Below are 22,570 nucleotides of genomic sequence, written 5' to 3'. Positions count from 1 at the left end.
AGCAGGAAACTGGATCAGAAATGGAGCAGGGACTCTAAGTCAGGGACTTCAATAAGGGATGCAGGCATCCCAAGTGGCATTTTTAAAAAAGATTTGTTCATCTGTTTGAAAGGTAGAGTCACAGAGAGGCATAAGTAGAGAGAGGCCTTCCATCCACTGTTCACTGCACAAATGGCTGCAACAGCCAGAGCTGGGCTCATCTGAAGCCAGGAGCCAGGAGCTTCTTGTGGATCTCCCACACAGGTGCAGGGTCCCAAGGACCTGGGCCATCTTCCACTGCTTTTCCAGGCCATAGCAGAGAGCTGGATCGAAAGTGGGGCATCTGGAACATCCCATATGGGATGCTGGCACTGCATCTTTACCAGCTATGCCACAGTGCCACCTACCCCCAAGTGGCATCTTAACCATTGTGCCAAATGACTGCCCCATCTTTCTTTCTTTCTTTTTTTCTTTTGACAGTCAGAGTGGATAGTGAGAGAGAGAGACAGAGAGAAAGGTCTTCCTTTTTGCCGTTGGTTCACCCTCCAATGGCTGCCATGGCCGGCGTGCTGTGGCCGGCGCATCGCGCTGATCCGAAGGCAGGAGCCAGGTGCCTCTCCTGGTCTCCCACGCAGGTACAGGGCCCAAGGACTTGGGCCATCCTCCACTGTACTCCCAGACCATAGCAGAGAGCTGGCCTGGAAGAGGGACAACCGGGACAGAATCCGACGCCCCGACCGGGACTAGAACCCGGTGTGCCGGCGCCGCAGGCGGAGGATTAGCCTATTGAGCCGCGGCACTGGCATGCCCCATCTTTCTGATTAGTCTTCTTTAAAATAATTATTTCTTAAAAAAAAAGAGATTTATTTATTTTATTTGGGTAGAGTTACAGGGAGACAGAGGCAGAGAGAGAGAGAGAGAGAGAGAGAGAGAGAGAAGTCTTCCATCCGCTGGTTCACTCCCCAGTTGGTGACAACAGCCAGAGCTGAGAGGATCTGAAGCCAGGAGCCAGGAGCTTCTTCTGGGTCTCCCATGTGGGTGCAGGGCCCAAGCACTTGGGCCATCTTCTACTACTTTCCCAGGCCATAGAGAGAGCTGCATGGGAAGTGGAGCAGCTGCGATTCAAACCGGCACCCATATGGGATGCTGGATTGGAAATAGAGCAGCCCGGCCCTGAACTCTCGCCCATATGGGATGATAGTACTACAGACAGCAGATTTACCTGTTATGACCTAATGCCAGCCCCAAAATAAATAACTTTTTAAAATATCTTCCCAAGTTTTAAATGAATAAGTTATCATCTCAGGAATGGTCTTTTATGTTCAGTTGATAGAATGAGTAGTTGTTCACTAATCCTTTATGATATCTTTCTTGTAATAGGTATTTAGGACCATGATATATGAAATCACCCTATTCTTTTTTCTTTCTGTAGGTATTTGAAGAAAGAAGAGCTCTGCTTGGAAAATGGGTAAACATTTAAAATATGCCTATTTCTGAATTACACATTTCAGTCTGTTCCTGCTGCTATAACAGAAACTGTAGACTTAGAGGCTTAGAAACCACAGACTTTTATTTTGCACCATTCTGGCTGCTGGGAAATCTGTGATCAAAGTGCTGCAGAGTCAGGGTGTGGCGAGGGCAGTCAGCTTCTTGCTGTGCTGTCACATAGCCCAAGAGAGGAAAGGGGTCTCTGTAAGCGCACTACTTGCTCCTGACTTAATCACTTCCCTAAGGCCTCGCCTCCTATTGCTCACACCCCAGGTTAGGATTTTGCCACAGTCAAAACAGACACAAGCATTCAGTCTGTAGCACAGTCACAGGACCTGGGGACTTGCTCATGACTGGTGCTTTCTGAATGAATCTGTTAAGGCTCAGTCAGGGAAACAGAAGTCATATGTCATTTTAGCAGGTGTAATCTAATGAAAGGGCTTGGTACAATGAGTAACAGAAAGCAGTAAAGATGACAAGGGCACATTGAGGTTCCGCAGAGATGGAACTGCAGGAAGCAGCTATCATGAGCTTTCTTGGGACCTCAGGAGCTCAGAGGAGGATCTCCAGCCCCGTGGCAGAGTCAGGCATCTGATGTCACAGCCAGCCAATTCTGGTATGGCTGAGAAAGCATGGTGTATCAGGAAAAGTGGGACTGAGAATTCACTGGTGCCACCAGGGTTTCCTGATGCTGGTGCTGACAGCCGAGTGCATTGCTTCTCCTTTAGTATTCCTCCAGTGCCTCCCTTCACTGGCAGCATCTGACAGGGAGCCAGCTGTCAAGGGAGAAATATGGTTGTACGTGTCTAGAGCCCCAGCCTTCTATGCTCACAAAACAGAGTAGAGAAAGCTGGGTTTGGGTCTTAAAGACAAAAGCTCAGTAAGCAGCACTGTTGATCCATTTTGCTAAAAAGCCTCCATCTACATCCTTGTACACACGCTAAAACTTCCATATGAGAACCGTAACAACTTAATGCTTTTACCTAACAAGATACAGCTATCCTTTGTCACAAATGAGGACTTTCTAATTTGTTACTCAAATGGGGAGACACAGAGTCCCACTGGTCATTGCCCATCCCTGGGTGACAATCAAAGTTTATCTATAAGTAATATTACTTATCAAATTCCTTTGCAGTCCCATCCATACAGTATTTTCTACTATCCAAGGAAATTGAAAACATAGTCATACAAAGACTTGCATACAAATGTTCATAGCAGCATTGTTCATTGTCAAGTGTAAACAATCCCAATGTCCGTCAACTGATGAGTGAATAAACAATGTATGGTCTATCCATATGACAGAATATTATTCATTGAGAAAAAGGAAAGAAATTCTGACATGTGCTACAACATGGTTGAACTCCAATGATGTGCTCAGTGAAGTTAGCCAGACACAAAAGGACAATATTGTAAGATTGCACTTATATGCAGTAGGTAGAATAAGCAAATTCATACCCAAAGAGAAATGGGTTACCAGGGGAAGGATGGGGACTTATTATTTAATGTATCAGAATTTCAGCAGTTTGAATGCACTTAATGTCAAAGATGAGTGCACTGACAATAGTTAAAATTGTAAATTTTATGTTTGTTTTACCACAATTTTTTAAAGTAAGGGTTAAAAAAAGGAATGGAGTGATATGTACATGCTAAAACATGGATGAACCTTGAAAATATTGCACAAAGTGAAAGAAGCCAGACACAGAAGCTACATACTATATGATTCCATTTATATGAAATGTCTAGGATAATCAAATCTACAGAGATAGAAAAATATGTTAGTGGAATCCAGGGAATGAGGAAGAGAAGAATAGAGAATGACTATAGTGGATAAAGGGTTCTTTCATGGGTAATAAAAATGTCCAGGGATTAGGTAGTTGTGATGATTGCATGATCTTATGAATATACTAAAATCCAACCAATTATATATTTTAAAATGATGAATTTTATGTGTATGATTTATCAACTTTTAAAATAGAGCCCCAAAAACCCTATAATTGGGTTTCTCTAACATGATTATATGTTATCTCAAGTATCTCTTCTTTAAAGTTTCAGGTCAAAGCTAGCTTCCTTGAGAGAGCATCTTTGCTTGGAATATGACAGGAGACGGATGGCTTTTTTTACCTGTTATTGAAACTCATCTTGCTAAAGACCAACACAAAAATAACAGGTCTAGTTGTTTTTATTTATGTTAGTTTTTCACCAGAACTGTTCTCTGTTGTTCTTTAAGCCCCAGGCTAAGGATATTTATTAACCCAAGTTTATATATATATCTATATCTGGAAGGATGCACAAGAAAAGGGGTAATCATTGGTTTCCTCCAGGGAAGAAAATTCTGAGCCTGGGACATGATGGAAATAACTCTTTTCACTGAATAGTCCTTTAAACCTTTTGATCTTTTTAATCATGTCAATGCCTTACTTGTTCAGAACAGTATTTTTTAACCCTGAAATTTAATGAAAAAAATACCAAAATCTAACAATATAGTTGTTTTTCCCATTCTGTTTATGTTTTTAAACTGACTTTGCATCTGTTCCTAACAACTTTTAAAGAGCTTCATTTAGAATAATCTATTTTTGCACTATCATTCTACTTAATAGTGTGGAAATTCCTACATTAATACAAATGTCCCCAACTTATGATGATTTGACTTACTGTTTTCTGATGTTGTGATGGTGTGAAAGTGATATGCATTCAGAAGAAATCACACTTTTTGAATTGTGAATTGGGGTCCTTTTCCAGGCTAGCCATGTGTGGTACCATACTGTCCTGCAATACTGGACGGCAGTAGCAGCCCTAGCTCCCAGTCAGCACTTTTGATCAAGAGGGGAAACAGCCCATGTTCTACCACGTGCTCTTGCTAAGCTAGCATGTTCCCTAGGTTAGGTGTGCTGTGTGCATCTTCACCTTACAGTGTTTTTGATTTACAATGGATTTATCAGAGTATAACCCCATTGTCAGTTGAGAAACATCTATAATCAGGGTTGCTGTTTAGCCAGTACTGGTTAATATGGCTTAGCAGCTTCTGTCTATTTTAATCAGTTGGTTGCTTTGTTGGTTGTTAAATATTTTTTAGTATTATTCTAAATAAAATGCAAGATATTAAAACTTTTAAAAAAAACTTGTTTAGCCTTTTGACCATTAGCTATAGAAACATATTTGGAAAGGTCACTATTATCTGTCTTCTTCAAGAGAATAATAACCCACAGAGGAAAGAGATGGTTTTTACCTATTTCTCTCTCTTTTTTTTTTTTAAGATTTATTTACTGGCCGGCGCCGTGGCTTAACAGGCTAATCCTCCGCCTGCGGCACCAGCACACCGGGTTCTAGTCCTGGTTGGGGCGCCGGATTCTATCCCAGTTGCCCCTCTTCCAGACCAGCTCTCTGCTATGGCCCGGGAAGGCAGTGGAGGATGGCCCAAGTGCTTGGGCCCTGCACCCGCATGGGAGACCAGGAGAAGCACTTGGCTCCTGGCTTCGGATCAGCGCGATGCACCGGCCGCAGCGGCCATTGGAGGGTGAACCAACGGCAAAAAGGAAGACCTTTCTCTCTGTCTCTCTCTCTCTCACTATCCACTCTGCCTGTCAAAAAAAAAAAATTATTTACTTATTTGAAAGGCAGAGCTACAGAGAGGCAGAGGCAGAGAGAGAGAGAGAGAGAGAGAGAGAGAGAGAATCTTCTATCCTCTGGTTCATTCCCCAAATGGCTACAACAGCCAGAGCCGAGCTGATCCGAAGCCAGGAACCAGGAGAGTCTTCCGGTTTCCTATGTAAGTACAGGGACCCAAGGACTTGGGCCGATTTCCACTGCTTTCCCAGGCCATATCAGAGAGCAGGATTGGAAGTGGAGCAGGCAGGACTCAAACCGATACCTGTATGGGATGCCGGCACTGCTGGCACGGCTTTACCCACTACACCACAGCACTGGCCCCTCTACCTATGTCTTATTTTACAATCCTTGATACTTGCCAGACATTTAATAAACATTTTGTAAATGAATAAATGGAAGTGAGCATTTGGCACGGTGGTTAAGACATCTCTTGGTATACCAGCATCCTGAATCAAAGTGCTTGAAATTGATTCCAGACTCTGGCTCCTGACTCCAGCTTCCTACTAATGCAAACCCTGGGAGGAAGCAGATGGTTCAAGTAGTTGATTCATCCCATTCTGCCACTAACAGAGACCTGGATTGAGTTCCTGGCTCCTGGGTGATTAGAGAATAAACCAGCAGATGAGAGATCTTTTTGTCTCATAGATAGATAGATAGATACATAGATATAGATAGGTGAGTACATGATACTCATTTGTTTTTCTCTTTTGCCCAAAAACAAACTTATTCTTTAAATTCACTAAATCATACGATATCTTGATACTCTCTCAAAAAATGAATGAATTAGGTTTGAGGGGGAGATTTCCAAGTTACCTTTACTTACGTTCCTCACACCATTTTAGTTTTAGATTTTTCTTTTGTTTGTGTACTTCGTGACTAAGACATTGATAACATAGGAAATGCATTTCCAAAAAAAGAAATGAGAACTAAGGATTCCCATGTTTTTACTTGGCATTAGTTGGGATTTTCATCATGGGGATCAAGTATTGGTTTTAAAGCTTAATGTAGGGCCGGCGCCGCGGCTCAGTAGGCTAATCCTCTGCCTTGTGGCGCCAGCACACCGGGTTCTAGTCCCGGTCGGGGCGCCGGATTCTGTCCCGGTTGCCCCTCTTCCAGGCCAGCTCTCTGCTGTGGCCAGGGAGTGCAGTGGAGGATGGCCCAAGTGCTTGGGCCTTGCACCCCATGGGAGACCAGGAGAAGCACCTGGCTCCTGCCATCGGAACAGCGCGGTGCGCCAGCCGCAGCGCGCCGGCCATGGCGGCCATTGGAGGGTAAACCAAAAGGAAGACCTTTCTCTCTGTCTCTCTCTCTCACTGTCCACTCTGCCTGTCAAAAATAAAAAAAATAAAAAGCTTAATGTAGGACAATAATGCCCCCTTACCCATGGAAAATCTGTTCCAAGATCCCCATGGATGCCTGAAACCATGGGTAGTTCTGAACCCTGTGTATGATGTTTCCTTCTATAGAGAACTATCTGTGATAAAGTTTAATTTGCAACAAAAAATAGAATAATTATAACAACATTTTGTACAATTTATGTGCATGTGATCATTTTCTCAAAATACGTTATTGTACTATACTCATCTTCTTTCTGTGAGTAAGTAAAACTGCAGATAACGGGACTGTATTTAGAAGTCGTCATAAGAAAAGGACTGGAAAGGGAGAGGTGAGACATGATCCATCATATGAATCCTATTCAACAATAGAGAATCCAGAAGCACTTTATATTTGGGCACAGAAAGTAATTTTTATTCATACAATTATCCATGATTCTGTCTGATATTCCAGATAGTAACAAACAAACTAATTAAAACAAACTGGAAAACTTCTACTTTACTGTTTCGTGCTTCTACTTAATCCCTTTTCTCTCAAATCTTTTCTGCCCGTTAGTCCCTTCCAAATCAGTAGAAAATATCAACAGAAGCTTTTTTGTTTAAAGGAAAGCATCTCAGGATGAGCATTTTGGCACAGCAGGTTAAGCTGCACTGGGATTGTGCCTGGGATTGAGTCTCATCTATGCTTCTAATCCAACTTCCTGCCAATGTGTCTGGCAGGTAGCGATGATGACCCAAGTACTTGGGTTCCTACCACCCACGTGGGAGACCTAGATGGAGTTCCTGGCTCCTGGCTTCAGCCTGGCTGAGCCCTGGGTTGTGGGCATTTGGGGAGTGAACCAGCAGATATGTGATTTTTCTCTCTCTTTCTCTTTCTCCATCTCCATCTACTATTTCTCTTTCTCCATCCCCACTACCCCATCACTCATTCAAGTAAGTAAATAACTTTAATGACTATAAATAAAAGAAAGCAGCTCAGCCTTTCCCTCAGCTTCTACTGTGTTGTTAATAGGAATAATAGTTCTATTGTAGAATTTTAATAAAGTAGATGGCATCTAAAAAAACCTGAGTCCTTTTTTATTTGAGAGGGAGAAGAGAAAGACTGAAGTCAGGAGCCTGGGACTCAGTACAGTTCTCCCTCTTAGGAAGCAGGATCCAATCACATGAACCATCTCACCTGCTGCCGCCCAGCATCTGCATTTGCAGGAGTTTTAGTGGAAACCAGTAACAGCTGTGTCAAATGCCTGCCCCTTTAAAGAGGAATTTTGTGTTTGGTTCTGTATGTATCTGAGACTTTCAAAACAAAAACATATTCATATTTCAATTGTGAAATTAAAATTTTTTTGACAGAATGGACAGTGAGAGAGAGAGACAGGGAGAAAGGTCTTCCTTTTCCGTTGGTTCACCCCCCAGTGGCTGCTGGGCCGGCGCACCACGCTGATCCAAAGGCAGGAGCCAGGTGCTTCTCCTGGTCTCCCATGGGGTGCAGGGCCCAAGCACTTGGGCCATCCTCCACTGCCTTCCCGGGCCATAGCAGAGAGCTATGGAAGAGGAGCAACCGGGACAGAATCCGGCGCCCCGACCGCGACTAGAACCTGGTGTGCCGGCGCCACAGGTGGAGGATTAGCCTATTGGGCCACAGTGCTGGCCTGAAATTAAATTTTTGATAATAGGATTTGGAAATTCAACCAGATTAAGATAATACAATCAGTAAGGAAAACAAAAAAGGGAAGTAGCAGCTGTAGCTTTTCTTTTCATCTCTCCCCCTACTAATCCCCTACCTTGACCCTTTTCCTGACGTTCAGTGTGAGGTGGGTGGGACCTGGCAGCTCCAGCCATCCTCCTCACTTCCTGAAGCCACAGCAAGAACCCTTGTAACAACCACTCTAAAAATAGGACGTTCACAGTTATATTGAGCCAAGTGAGCCCTATAAAATAGTATCCCCCAAGATCAAATCGTGAAGTGAGGTGCTGTACCCGCTACTAGAATTGGAGAATAATGATCCTAAATGGCTCCCCAGTCTCACCTATGGGATCCCTGGCTACTGTGTGATGCGTGTTTTTACTTGAAAGATGGTGCAAGAGGTGTTGGAGATTATCAAATTCCTGCACAGTGAACTCTTCCCTGGGTTATCTTCTCTTTGCATTATTCCCAGCACCTTCTGAATTCCAAAGGGATTCCCCCTGCTGCTAAGCATCCTTCTGAATCATTACACACCTTGAATTGGTAGGAGTTCAAGGAATGCAAATTCATTTTCCATTAGCTTAAACAAACACAATTAGAAAGGAAAATCCCTCGAGGCAAGGAACACCTATCAAAGCTAAATAGAAATTACCTTTGACCATTGCAATCAGAGAAAGAAATGAGAAACCAATGTAATTATCTTTTTAATCTCTAGAGGAAAGTGTTTTAATGTTTTCTTTTATAGACTTCCTCAGTATTTTATAATCCTAATATTCTTTTATATCATTTTAAATCATTCTGTAATCTGAGCCCGTTCTCTTGGGTGTCAAGGAAAGGTGAGTTAACCTCCGTCATTCTGAGTGTACTTTCCATCCTTCTCAATGCAAGCATGGCAATCTGGTGCTTTCTATTTTAGTTTTTGCACATATCTTTTTTTTTTTTAACATTGACTTAACCCACATACATATGATTTTCTTATAATTATATATTTTTTAAGATTTTATTCACTCATTTGAGAGGTAGAGTTACACACAGAGAGAAGGAGAGACAGAGAGAAATATCTTTCATCCACTGTTTCACTCCCCAACGGCTGGAGCTGGGTCGATCCAAAGCCAGGAATCAGGAGATTCTTCCAGGTCTCCCATGTGGGTGTGGGGACCCAACCACTTAGGCCATCTTCCACTGCCTTTCCAGGCCATAACAGAGAGCTGGTTCGGAAGAAGAGCAGCTGGGACTTGAACCAGTGTGCACCTAGGAACCAGTGCCACTGGTGGAGGCTTAACCCACTATGCCACAGCGCTGGCCCCTACATAGGATTTTTAACATCACCATGGCATTTCATAATAACAGCTGCCATTTCTACAATAAGTCATGCAGTCAATTAAGAATTTTATACATGTATTTGAGTTTTCTTTTGTACTTCAATGATATACCTAAGAAAACTAACTTTATAAAGAGAACAGGTTTATTTTGGCTTACATTTCTGGAGGTTCACCAAGATGGGACGGTCCTATTGGTGAGACATCTGGTGAGTCCTTAGGTGGCAGTGCATCACGTGACAAGGGGGAGTGCATGTGTGTCGATATTGTTGTGGTCTCTTACACATCATGGGGGCTCCACCCTTACAATCCAAGCCAATCAAGTCACTTCCCAAAAGTCCCACCTTCAGACAACCAGGACTAGATTCAATCCCACCCTCTTGGTACCATTAACATAAAACTTTGGGGACCGGCCGGCGCCGTGGCTCACTAGGCTAATCCTCCACCTGTGGTGCCAGCAACCAGGTTCTAGTCCCGGTTGGGGCGCCGGGTACTAGTCCCGGTTGCTCCTCTTCCAGTCCAGCTCTCTGCTGTGGCCCGAGAGGGCAGCGGAGGATGGCCTAAGTGCTTGGGCCCTGTACCCGCGTGGGAGACCAGGAGGAAGTACCCGGCTCCTGGCTTCGGATAGGCGCAGCGCTGGCCGTAGCGGCCATTTGGGAGGCGAACCAATGGAAGGAAGACCTTTCTCTCTGTCTCTCTCTCACTGTCTATAATTCTCTCTCTCTCTCTCTCACTGTCTAACTCTGCCTGGCAAAAAATAAAAAAAAAACTTTGGGAACCAGATTTTTAACACATGGGCCTTTAGTGGACATTCAACATCCAAGCTAATCTCCAACCCATAATAGTACATCTGCTATGGTATGTGATCCTGACAACCCTACAATGTTTATATAATTCTTTTTTAGAATTTTTTTATTTACTTAAAGAGAGAGAGAGAGAGAGAGAGAGAGAGAATGTATCTTCCATCTCATGGTATACTCCCTAAATACCAGCAATGGCTGGAGCTAGTCCAGGATGAAGCCAGGAGCCAGGAACTCCATCCTGGTCTCCCATGTCAGTGGCAGGAGGAGCCTAAGTACTCAGACTATCCTCTTCTGCTTTGTCAGGCATATTAGCAGGGACTTGCATCCAAAGCAGAGCAACCAGGACTTCAAGTAGCTATGGTTTTAACCCACTGTGCCCTAACCCTGGCCCACTTAATTATTCTTAATGTATAAATAGAAAATGAGGCTGAGATAGTTCCAATGAGTATTAAAAATAATAGAAAATTGGGAATGAGACACCTAATATTCTTCCAAAGCTTCCATTACCCACTCCTAAACTCACCATTATAGTTTCTTTAGCCAATCTCCTACTGTTAGGTGTTTTGAGTTATCCCTGATTTCTTACAGTGAAAATAATCATTTCATAAAAACTTTTGTAACTGTTATCATCTTGTGTCCCCTTGTAGTTTAGTCTCTACCGTCACATTGTACTGCCCAAAGTAATTTAAAAAACTAATTCCTACCTTCATTTTGTCTCTTAAAGAAAAATCACAGGAGGCCCAGTCCAAACTCATAACAGTACTCCCCAAATCCCCTTTCATTCCACAGTTCTCTCACTGTAGCTATTATAGAGAGGCAATCCTAGCAGCTGTGAAACTCATAAGTGCCAGAAGCCAAAACCTCACACCTCCCCCTTAGTTCGTTTATAGAGTTGGCTTCCTGGCGTTGATCTTCCCTTATCCCTAGCCATTCTGAGCTGGTTTCTATTTGTTCTCCTAAGAATCCTTCCCAAAAGAGCTGGGGAAAAAAAATCTCCTTTTGTGGGAGTTAGAGCTATGGGTTGTGCAAAAACTGACAGAAGAAATCAGAGAGCACTCTTATGTGAATTGATTTTATTCCTTTGGTATTTGAAGTACAAGTTTTAATTCCTTTTTCATTTTAGTGGCTCCCTACCTTTGAATCAAAATCTCCAAGGAGAAGTTTGTGGGTCATTGAGGAGATCTCTAATAGTGGATAGCTTTAATTAAGAAGAGAAGGGTGGGCCGATGCCGCGGCTCACTAGGCTAATCCTCCGCCTGCAGCGCCGGCACTCCGGGTTCTAGTCCCAGTTGGGGCGCTGGATTCTGTCCCAGTTGCTCCTCTTCCAGGCCAGCTCTCTGCTGTGGCCCAGGAAGGCAGTGGAGGATGGCCCAAGTGCTTGAGTCCTGCACCCGCATGGGAGACCAGGAGGAAGCACCTGTCTCCTGGCTTCGGATCAGTGCAGCGCGCCAGCCGTAGCAGCCATTTGGGGGGTGAACCAATGGAAGGAAGGCCTTTCTCTCTCTCTCACTGTCTAACTCTGCCTGTCAAAAAAATAAAGATAAAAAACATTAAAAAATATTAAGAAGAGAAGGGTGCTTAGCACAATGTTTAAGATGCCCATGTCCCATATCAGACAGCCTGGATCCAGTCCTGCCTCTCCAGCTTCCTGCTCATGTGCACTCTGTGAGGCAGCAGACGATGGGCCACGTACTTACATCCCTGTCATATGCATGGGAGACCAGGCTGAAGTTCCTGGCTCCTGGCTTGGCCTAGTCTAGGCATGTTTATTTTGGGCATTGGGGTATGAACCAGCAAGTGGATGATCTCTCCATGTCTGTCTCTCTTTCAAATAAATTTTAAAGAAAAAATATTTTTTTTTTTTGACAGGCAGAGTGGACAGTGAGAGAGAGAGACAGAGAGAAAGGTCTTCCTTTGCCGTTGGTTCACCCTCCAATGACCGCTGCGGCTGGCACACTGCGGCTGGTGCACCACGCTGATCCAAAGCCAGGAGCCAGGTGCTTTGGTCTCCCATTCGGGTGCAGGGCCCAAGCACTTGGCCATCCTCCACTGCACTCCCGGGCCATAGCAGAGAGCTGGACTGGAAGAGGGACAACTGGGACAGAATCTGGCGCCCCGACCGGGACTAGAACCCAGTGTGCCAGCGCCGCAGGTGGAGGATTAGCCTAGGGAGCCGTGGCGCCGGCTAAAGAAAAAATTTTAAATGCATTTTATGACCATAACAAAGTTTATCTGTCATCAGATTTGAAAAGTTTAATTTTTTACTTTATATGCCTTTTCACATAGTCCGTGTATTTGATGATTACAACTGGAAGTCATTCTAAAATTCCGATTATTTTATAATAACTATCCTAAATATCTATATGTGACATGTGATACTCACAAATAAAAATACAACCAGCCTAGATTTTCCTGTTTTCTCTTCCCTAATGGGTTAGGGAAGGAATGAGAGATGCAGATTTCTGGTGAAGTGGCTCACTCAGCTGATGGGAACTGTTTCCTTAAAAAGCCTTTCTTTCAGTTGGGCTGGTCAGCTATTCCTTGATGTCGAGTAACCTCTGGGGGAAAACTGTGCAGTAGCAAAGCTGTTGTTGGATGTGCCCTGGATTCTTTTGGCATTTTCTCCCCCTCTGGCACTCTCTGTTCCAAGTCCTCCTCAATCCACACTTCCTTGCCTCTCATATCAGTCACTACCCATTCCTGGAAATATTTAACCCATTTTCTTTCCCCTTCTTAGGGGTATTTGCACATTGTGCCTTATCTCTAATTATCAATGCAAGAGTTCATTTCTAGTCTTGAGTTTTAAGCACTGATGAGCTAATGTAGAAACTATTCTGAGAGAAGCTGCCCAAGTGCCTTCTCTTAAAGCTATTTTACAAGTACATATTTTCTCGGTTTGTGCATATGGCCAGCTCCCAACTTACCAGTCTTATGTAACTGCAAGCTCTGATGTCAAGTGCATCTCCAAGTACACACCCAGGTTGTGCAGATGCTCCAACATGTCGCTATGAGAGAGATCAGGTAGGTGGCAAAACCCAGAATTTATTAGTCAAGGAAAGAAATCCATAATACGCGTTAGAAACAAATGGCAGACTTGCTTTTGATGCCCTTGCCATCATTTCCTCATAACAAATCTCTGCTGTGGGACTGCACTTGGAGCTTTTTGTGTTTTGTTTCGTTTCTCCAGTTTGACAAATGGACAGACTCTCAAAGGAGAAGAATCCTCACAGGCCTGTTGGAGCGTTGCTCCCTGTCACAGCAGAAGTTCTGCTTGTCGAAAGCTTCAGGAAAAGATTCCAGCAGAAGCTCTGGATTTTACCACCAAGCTTCCGAGGGTGTTGTCTTTATACATCTTTTCTTTCCTGGATCCCCGCAGCCTTTGTCGTTGTGCACAGGTAAAGTCAAACGAGTGGCCTGTGACATGTTCTAGGAGCAGCTTTAAGAAACTCTGAAATGTGAATTAAGAGGGGAGAAAAAACAGAAAAGCCACACATGTGAGGGGGCTTCAGAAAATTCATGGAGAATGCAATTAAAAGATACGTTTAGGAGCAGGTGTTCTGGCACAATGGGTTAAGCCACCACTTAAAATAGGAAGAAGCAGATGATGGCTCAAGTACTTGGTTCGTTGCCACCTAGGTGGGAAACCCAGATAGAGTTCCTGGCTCCTGGCTTTGGTCTGACTAAGCAGCTACCGTTGCAAACATCTGGAGACTGAACCAGCAGATGGAAGATTCTCTCTCTCTCTCTCTCTCTCTCTCTCTCTGCCTCTATACCTCCCTTCCTCCCTCCCTCCCTTGCAAATAACATGTCAATCTGAGTCATGAAAGATGGCGTGTCACAATGAGACTAAGTATCCTACATGTTTTAGAGACATCTGCATTTCTCCTTCTGTGAACTACTGTTCATTTCCTTTCCTCTTTTTTAAAACCAGGTTTTGAGTTTTTTTTTTTTTTTAATGAGAATCTTCTATATCTGAGAAAGCGTGGGGAAACAAGAATTTATCTACTATTGCTGGATAAATTGGTACAACAGCCATGGAGAGAGATTTAGTAGCATTCAAATTTTAGATCAAAATTCCCTTTGACACAGTAGCTTCACTTTTTGGTTTGTTTTATGTCCAAGTAAGAATACTGCAGCATTGTTTGTAATAGCAAAAAAAATGTCCACCAGGAGGGGATTGAGTAAAGAAATTTTAAAAATCTGTAAGTTCTGTTATCAGAGAAAAAAGCAAATGGTGCTGGGCATTTGGCACAGTGATTAAGACGTGACTTGGGCTTTTTTGCACCACCTGGCGAGGGGTCCATACGGAGTAACTTAAGGGGAAGTTGGCACAATGTCTGGAGCCCTTGATGTCCTGCAAATGCAGGAGGAGGATGTCCTCAAACTCCTTGTAGCAGGAACCCAGCTAGGTGGCACCAACCTTGACTTCCAAATGGAACGGTACGTCTACAGAAGGAAAGTGATGACATGTACATCATCAATCTGAAGAGGACCTGGGAGGAACTTCTGTTGGCAGCTCATGCCTTTGTAGCCATTGAAAACTCTGCTGATGTCAGTGTGAAATCCCCCAGAAACACTGGCCAGAGGGGCTGTGCTGAAGTTTGCTGCTGCCCCCCGAGCTACTCCTATTGCTGGCCCCTTCACACCCGGAACCTTCACTAACCAGATCCAGGCAGCCCTCTGGGAACCACGGCTTCTGTGGTTACTGATCCTAGGGCTGACCACCAGCCTCTCACAGAGGCATCTTTTTTTTTTTTTTTAATATTTTATTTATTTGAGAGGTAGAGTTACAGACAGTGAGAGGGAAAGACTCCTGGTCTCCCACACCAGTGCAGGGGCCCAAGGACTTGGGCCATCTTCTACTGCTTTCCCAGGTCATAGCCAGGAGCTGGATCAGAAGAGGAGCAGCCGGGACTCAAACCAGCACTGATATGGGATGCCGGCACCGCAGGCAGAGGATTAACTTGTGCCACAGCGCTGGCCCCACAGAGGCATCTTATGTGAACCTGCCTACCATTGCTCTGTGTGACACAGACTCTCCTCTGCGCTATGTGGACATTGCCATCCCATGCAACAACAAGGGAACCTACTCAGTGGGTCTGATGTGGTGGATGCTGCAGGGCCAGCAGTGGGCACTGCGGGACCCAGGAGCTTCTGCGCATGTGTGGAGGTCATGCCTGATCTCTACTTCTACAGAGATCCTGAAGAGATCAAAAAAGAAGAGCAGGCTGCCGCTGAAAAAGCTGTGACCAAGGAAGAGTTTCGGGGTGAATGGAGATGCCCAGCGCCCGAGTTCACTGCTGCTCAGCCTGAGGTTGCAGACTGGTCTGAAGGCGTGCAGGTGCCCTCTGGGCCTATTCAGCAGCTCCCCACTGCAGACGGGATTGTTCAGCCCACACTGAAGACTGGGCTGCAGTGCCCACTGCTCAGGCCTCCAAGTGGGTAGGAACAACCACTGAGTGGTCTTAAGCTGCTTTTCATGGTCTCTGAAGCAAATGTGGGAATGAGGTTGATGGAAAATAAACACCAGTGCCTACAAAAAAAAAAAAAACTATTTGGGATTCCCATATCTGATATTGGAGTGCCAGGGTTTGAGTTCCAACGTCACTTCTTGTCCAGCTTCCTGCTAATGTATACTCTTGGGAGCAGCAGTAGTGGATGAAGTACTTGGGGCCCTGCCACGCACATGGGAGACCATAAAGTTGGTTCCAGGCTTCTGACTTCAGTCTAGCGCAGCCCTGGCTATTGGGCACATTTAGGGAATGAACCAGCAGAAGGAAGATCTGTGTCTGTCTCTGCTCTGTCTACCTTTCAAATAAATAACAAAAAGCAAATGTGCGGAACTGGCCTACCATTTTGGAAAGAAAAATAATACATCATATTTGTTAATATATGGCTCAAATATTTCTGGGATAACATAGAAGAAATTGATGGCAGGGGTTACTTCCAGGCTGTGGGATAGGGATGGGAGAAAAACTCACTTTTTTACTGTGTGTGTCCCTTTGTAGCCTTGAATTTAGTGTTAGTGTACATGTATGATCTATATCAAAAATGAAATAATTTTTCAAACAGTAATCTAAATGTTAAGTTATAGTATCCTATAGCCATGTGATAAATTATTAAGCAGCAGTTAGAAAGAGCAGAGAAAGTTTACCAGGTTTGCTTCTTAACATGCCTTGAAAAAAACTGAAAGAAAAGGAACCATTGTGTCCCTAGTAATGTCCTCTTTGATGGATGTGGCTTTACATATTGTTTTTTGTTAAACTGCTCAGAATTCCCCAAGTTTTTTGCAATGAGAATGTTAGCATTAGAGAGAAATTTGAAGTGGCTAATTGTATCAGCTGGATGCAACTAGATGTCAATCTTGCAAGAACTCAGCTTGTTTTATTCCCACCATCCTCTATGGGGAAAGACACAGGCCATTGGTCTTCAGCTAGATTTAAAGTAAACAATAAAGTCATTACACCACAACAGCTCTGAGCTGTTTGTAAAATAAGCGGGGTAGGAGATATTAGGGAGATGTGTCATAGTTTTGAAAGCTCCTGCTCACCTGTCAAGTCTCCTCTCTCTGTCTTTAGTGCGTGCCTGCACACACACAGACAAAAACCCTAACCAAAACCTTATTTGCCTTTGAGAAAAAACCAACTTAAGTACCTAGGTCAAAACAAGATCTAAGGAAAGGGAGGACAGGAGTGAGAACTGAGAGGCATTTCTCCCAAACTCCATCCCTCTGTTGAACTGTGAGTTAATTTGCCACTTGGAGATAAAGGCGAGTGTTGTTTCATTTCTGGGTTGAACAAGAATTAGATGTGATTTCTGTTCCTGCCTGTAGGGCTCTGTCAGATCCTCTAACCTTTTTTCTCCTTCCAGCTCCTGAAACTTTTACTTCTTCTAATTGTGCCCTGTTCCTTCCTTGATGTCTCATCCTTGACACATAAAACAATTCCAAACTTAGGAGAAGCTCAGACAGCGAGTGGGAGGGAGACAGAGAGGGATGGATAAAAGGATACTTGTGTGCATAGCAAGAACAATTATAGGGTGGCCTGATTTTGCTGCTTTCTTTTGTTAATTTATTTAATTAACCTTGAAATTGGATTTGAAGGTTAGATATCACCTTTGCCACTCTTATGACTAAGATAGAGAATTCCTATTCTCAACTTTATTTATGGACTTGACTTTAATTTCCAGTGAGACTTATCCAAAATTTAGGGTAACTTGTTGGAACTACTGCTGCTAAGGCTACTGCTAACTGTTGGATGTTTGGGGTTGGCCATAATGCAATGGAAATGGAAGGTACAGAACAAATTCTTTATGCTCTGTGGAATCCTGAAAGCTATATAAGACACACTATATAGTATCAGTAATTAGGTCCTATTTAATTAAAAATTTTATTTAATGAAATTGTGAAATTGGCTAGGAGGGAATGGCAAGACATAGCCCAGGTACTAAGAGAGAAAAACTGCCAGCCCAGAATATAATGAAATTGCAGAAATGGAGAAAGAGAAGCATACCACAAAAATAATTTTTAAAAGTATAGATTTGAGTTTAAACAATCTTCCTATAACTTTCAAAAGACATTCAGAAACTTTTGAGAAAATTCCAAAGTCTATCTGCGCCTCCATCTTATCATTTGCAAATGATTCTCATTTATGATAATTATATGTACCTCTCAAGGTTGCTATGAGGATGGTAAATAGGTTCTCTATTTCTAATTCTGAATTAGCAATAAATTCTTCTGCCTAGATACAAAGCACTTCAGGTAAGAGGTAACTGTTTAAGCTGTGATTTGGAGGAAAATCATAAAAGATGAATTAGGTCTAGGGTGACAGCTCAAAAACCTAGAGAAAGGGGCATGTGAACTGAGTAGGTTTGTTTTTGTAAATTGTCCTTGTTTTTCCAGGTGAGCTGGCACTGGAAGAACTTGGCTGAGCTGGACCAGCTCTGGATGCTCAAATGTTTGCGGTTTAACTGGTACATCAATTTCTCTCCAACTCCCTTTGAGCAGGGCATATGGAAGAAACACTATATTCAAATGGTGAAAGAACTTCATATTACCAAGCCTAAGGTACGTTTGAGATAAAAACCAGCAAACGAATAAACATCAGCTATTTATGAATTCTAGAACTAAGAATAAGTGATCAAATTTGAAGTGAGGGAAGTGAGGTAGTTCAAAGGCAATTCATGATGATTTCAAAATTCTCCTCTTCTGAGAGATGATAGCCCTTTTCATGTATCAGTGTGAGTTAAGAGCCCTCATCCAACACTCCCAACCCAGAGTGTCCCTCTCTGATTTCTGCATCTCAGACTCACACCAGAGAGTTATGATGGGGGAACCCTGTGGGTAAAACACAATATTCATTACTTGTGAGTCTTCAAATTTTACTTTACTAATTTAAATGTTCTATGATTCTACCAGATAAACTGAAGTTTATTTTTATATCACACATTAAGGAAAAGCTTTCCAACAAATCACTCATTAGGGAAAAGGCTGATGGGAATAATAATATTCTTTTTTAAATTTTATTTTTATTTTTTTATTTTTTGACAGGCAGAGTGGACAGTGAGAGAGAGAGAGACGAGAGAAAGGTCTTCCTTTGCCGTTGGTTCACCCTCCAATGGCCGCCGTGGCCAGTGCGCTGCAGCCAGCGCACCACGCTGATCCAAAGGCAGGAGCCAGGTGCTTCTCCTGGTCTCCCATGGGGTGCAGGGCCCAAGCACTTGGGCCATCCTCCACTGCACTCCCAGGCCATAGCAGAGAGCTGGCCTGGAAGAGGGGCAACCGGGACAGAATCCGGCACCTCGACTGGGACTAGAACCCTGTGTGCCGGCGCCGCAAGGCGGAGGGTTAGCCTATTGAGCCGCGGCACTGGCAATAATATTCTTTTTAAGCTAGAAACTAATCAGAGTAAGGAGCCAGCACTGTGGCATAGCAGGTAAAGCTACTGCCTGCAGCACCAGCATTCCATGTTTCCATGTGGGCAATGATTCAAGTTATGGCTGCTCCATTTCAAATCCAGCTCCCTGCTAATGTGCCTAGGAAGGCAGTAGAAGATGGTTCACTTGGGCCCCTGCACCCATGTGGGAGACCCAGAAGAAGCTCCTGGCTCCTGGCTTTGGCCTGACTTAGCCTAGGTCATTGTTGCCATTTGGGAAGTGAATCAGCGGATGAGAGATTCTCTCTCTCTCTCTCTCTCTCTCTCTCTCTCTCTCTCTCTCTCTCTCCCCCTGCCTCTCCCTCTCCCTCTCTATAACTTGGTCTTTCAAATAAATAAATCTGAAAAGAAAAGAAAAAAGAAAAGTGTAGCAACAGAGACAGAGAGGGAGAGAGAGAGAGATCTTTCATCCATTAGTTCACTCTCCAGATGGCCACAGCAGGCAGGTCTGGCCAGGCTGAAACCAGGAACTCCATCCTGGCCTCCAATATGGGTAGCCGGGCCCAAACACTTGGGCCATCTCCTTCTGGCTTTCAGGAGTATTAGCAAGAAACTGGATCAGAAGCAGAGTAGCAGAAACTTGAACCAGTTCTCTGATATGATATGCCAGTATCACAAGCAGCAACTTAACTCCCTGCACCACAATGCCAGCCTTCACTATATTCATTCTTTTATTTTTTTAAGATTCGTTTATTTGAAAGGCAGATTTACAGAGACAAAGACAGAAAGAGAGGTCTTTCATCCACTTGTTCACTCCCCAAATGGTCACAACCACCAGGGCTGAACCAGGCTGAAGCTAGAAGCCAGGAGCTTCATCCAGGTCTCCCACATGGGTGGCAGGGGCCCAAGCACTTGGGCCATCTTCTGCTATCTTTCCCAGGCCATCAACAGGTAGCTGGATCAGAAATGGCACAGCTGGGATGGGAACCAGCTCCCATACCGGATGCCAGTGTGATAGGTGGTAGTTTTACCTGCTATGCTACAATACCAGGCCTTTCAACTATATTCATTCTTGTAGTCACAGTTAACTAGATAATTTGTGAGAATTTTTTATGAGCCTTTGTCCATGGCTTCTATATACATGCAAAGTTGTACATCATTTTGTATAATAGATGAGTTCCTGAAAAATTATGTGCACATTAAATTTTTTTGAAAACTTTTATTTAATAAATATAAATTTTGAAAGTACAACTTTTGGATTATAGAGGTTCCCCCCCAACCACTCTCACACCCGCAAACCATCCCATCTCCTACTCCCTCTCCCATCCCATTCTTCATTAAAATTCAGTTCTAATTATCTTTATATACAGAAGATCAATTTAGTATATAAAAAGATTTCAACAGTTTGCACCCACACAGACACACAGAGTATAAAGTATTGTTTGAAGACTAGTTTTACCGTTAATTTGCATAGTACAACACATGAAGGACAGAGATCCTACATGGGGAGTGAGTGCACAGTGACTCCTGTTGTTGATTTAAGAATTGATACTCTTATTTATGATGTCAGTAATCACCTGAGGCTCTTGTCATGAGCTACCAAGGCTATGGAAGCCTCTTGAGTCCACAAACTCTGACACTATGTAGACAGAGGCATAATCAAAGTGGAAATTCTCTCCTCCCTTCAGAGAAAGGTACCTCCTTCTTTGATGGCCTGTTCTTTCCACTGGGATCTCACTCACAGAGATCTTTCATTTAGGTCATTTTTGTGCAAATTAAATTTTTAAAATGATTTTTAAAACCACAGGGTAATTACTTTCTGAAAAAAACTGTAGTGAATCCTCCTGAAAGTGAAGAATCTTTTTGAAACATTAATAGTGAACCCTATCTTGCTCATTCAGGTTTAGATTTTACTGTGTTTTCTTCAAGTTGTAAAACCAAGATTCCTGAGACATAGGGATCTCTGAAATAAAAGGGTCTATTGCGCCATTCTAGATGCTAGCCAGAAAAAAGACTGGGCCCTGGGACAAGTTTCTACAGCTTCCAGCAGCAAGGCTGGATAGCAGTTGGAAAAATACCCACTTAACTCAGAGCTTAGAGCATCGTTTTTTTCATTTGAATACAATCACCCCCTTCTGGAAAGGGTGTTTTGGCACAGTGGGTAGGTAAGATGCCTGCATCCAAGAAAGAAAGAAAGAAAAAAGATGCTTGCACCCCTTACTGGGGTGCCTGGGTTTGAGTCCTGATTCCATGTTTTATTCCAGCTTCCTGTTAATGTGCATCTTGGCAGGCAGTAAGAATGGCTCAAGTAATTGGGTCCCTACCACCCATGTGGGTGACCTGGATTGAGTTTTGGGCTCCTGCCTTCTGCCTGACCCAGCTCAGCTGTTGAGGCCAGTCGGTAGATGATCTTTGTCCATCTCTATTTCTCTGTCTCTCTTCTTTCTCTTCTGTGTCTGTCTCTGTCATTCAAATAAAAATAAAAATAAATACTTACTTTTTTTAAAGAGAATCACTCCCTCCAAAAAACATGCTCTTGTGAGACTGCCTGGCGCAGGAGGACCAAGCAGCTAGGCCGAACAGGAGGCTGCACTGCAGAAGTGGACTCGTTAGACATAAAGATAAAAAGAAAATAAGTTACTTTCAGGAATGTGAAATGGCCTTTGGTATTTTCCTGACAGTAACTGCTAACTGATTAACCTCGTTCATCTCCTCCCCTCCCATTCTGGGTCTTGTCATTAAATGTAAGACATGTTGGAATTTTTTTCTTATCAAAATAGACTCCACCTATAGTGGAGTATAGTAATAAAATGTGCATAATTAATACTGATACACTTGCAATTCTAAAACCAGTCTTTCTGATTTCAGTAGTTGGCACGTTCCGTGAGGATTTATTTAAAAACAACGTTTTAAACTTTTGATGGAAACATTATTTTAAAAATTATCATGGCAATGACTCCTTACCTCATAAGATTTTTCTTGAATCTTAACCTAAGTAGAGGAGTAAGCAGTGCCATTCAATAGCTGAAACCCAGGTTATTGTGGGGGCAGAGAGAAAGTTGATAAACCCAGTAGTAGAATGAAAGGAGGTTTTGAGTGTTACGTAGAAAATTGTTACATTAATGCTTTCTCTTTCACAACAACTCTTTTCCACAAAATATTGATGCCTAACTCTGTGTTAAAATGATGAATTGTTTGGTTACAAAAAAAAAAATGCCACCTCTTTGTTTGATATTAAATTTCTGTAGGAATACTTTACCATATAAACTTAAATTTTTATCTGTTAAAGAAGCAGACCTGCGTCAGAAGGACTAGATTTAGTGAAGACATTTGACTAAGGCTGATAAAGTCAATTGTCAGCACTATACATGCTTATGTAAGATGTATAATTCCCTGAGATGACTCCAGTGATGTGAACACAGGCAACCACTCAAGTACAGCAGAATTTACCCTCCTTCAAGCAACATCACAAACCCCCTCTCCC

General features: G+C 43.2%; 1 protein-coding gene across 1 annotated transcript in view; it reads left to right on the top strand.

The window, feature by feature from the left end:
- The window catches only part of FBXO16 (F-box protein 16), a 66,788-nt gene that overhangs the window by 19,514 nt on the left and 24,704 nt on the right, over window positions 1–22,570 (top strand). The window contains 4 exon segments of the mRNA XM_062213160.1: window positions 1,412–1,447; window positions 13,401–13,484; window positions 13,486–13,608; window positions 18,114–18,278. Coding sequence (XP_062069144.1) covers window positions 1,412–1,447; window positions 13,401–13,484; window positions 13,486–13,608; window positions 18,114–18,278 — 408 coding nt within the window.

The sequence above is a fragment of the Lepus europaeus genome, chromosome 16 (genome assembly GCF_033115175.1).
Source record: "Lepus europaeus isolate LE1 chromosome 16, mLepTim1.pri, whole genome shotgun sequence".
Lineage (NCBI taxonomy): Eukaryota > Metazoa > Chordata > Mammalia > Lagomorpha > Leporidae > Lepus > Lepus europaeus.
This window is presented reverse-complemented; position numbering and strand designations above follow the sequence as displayed.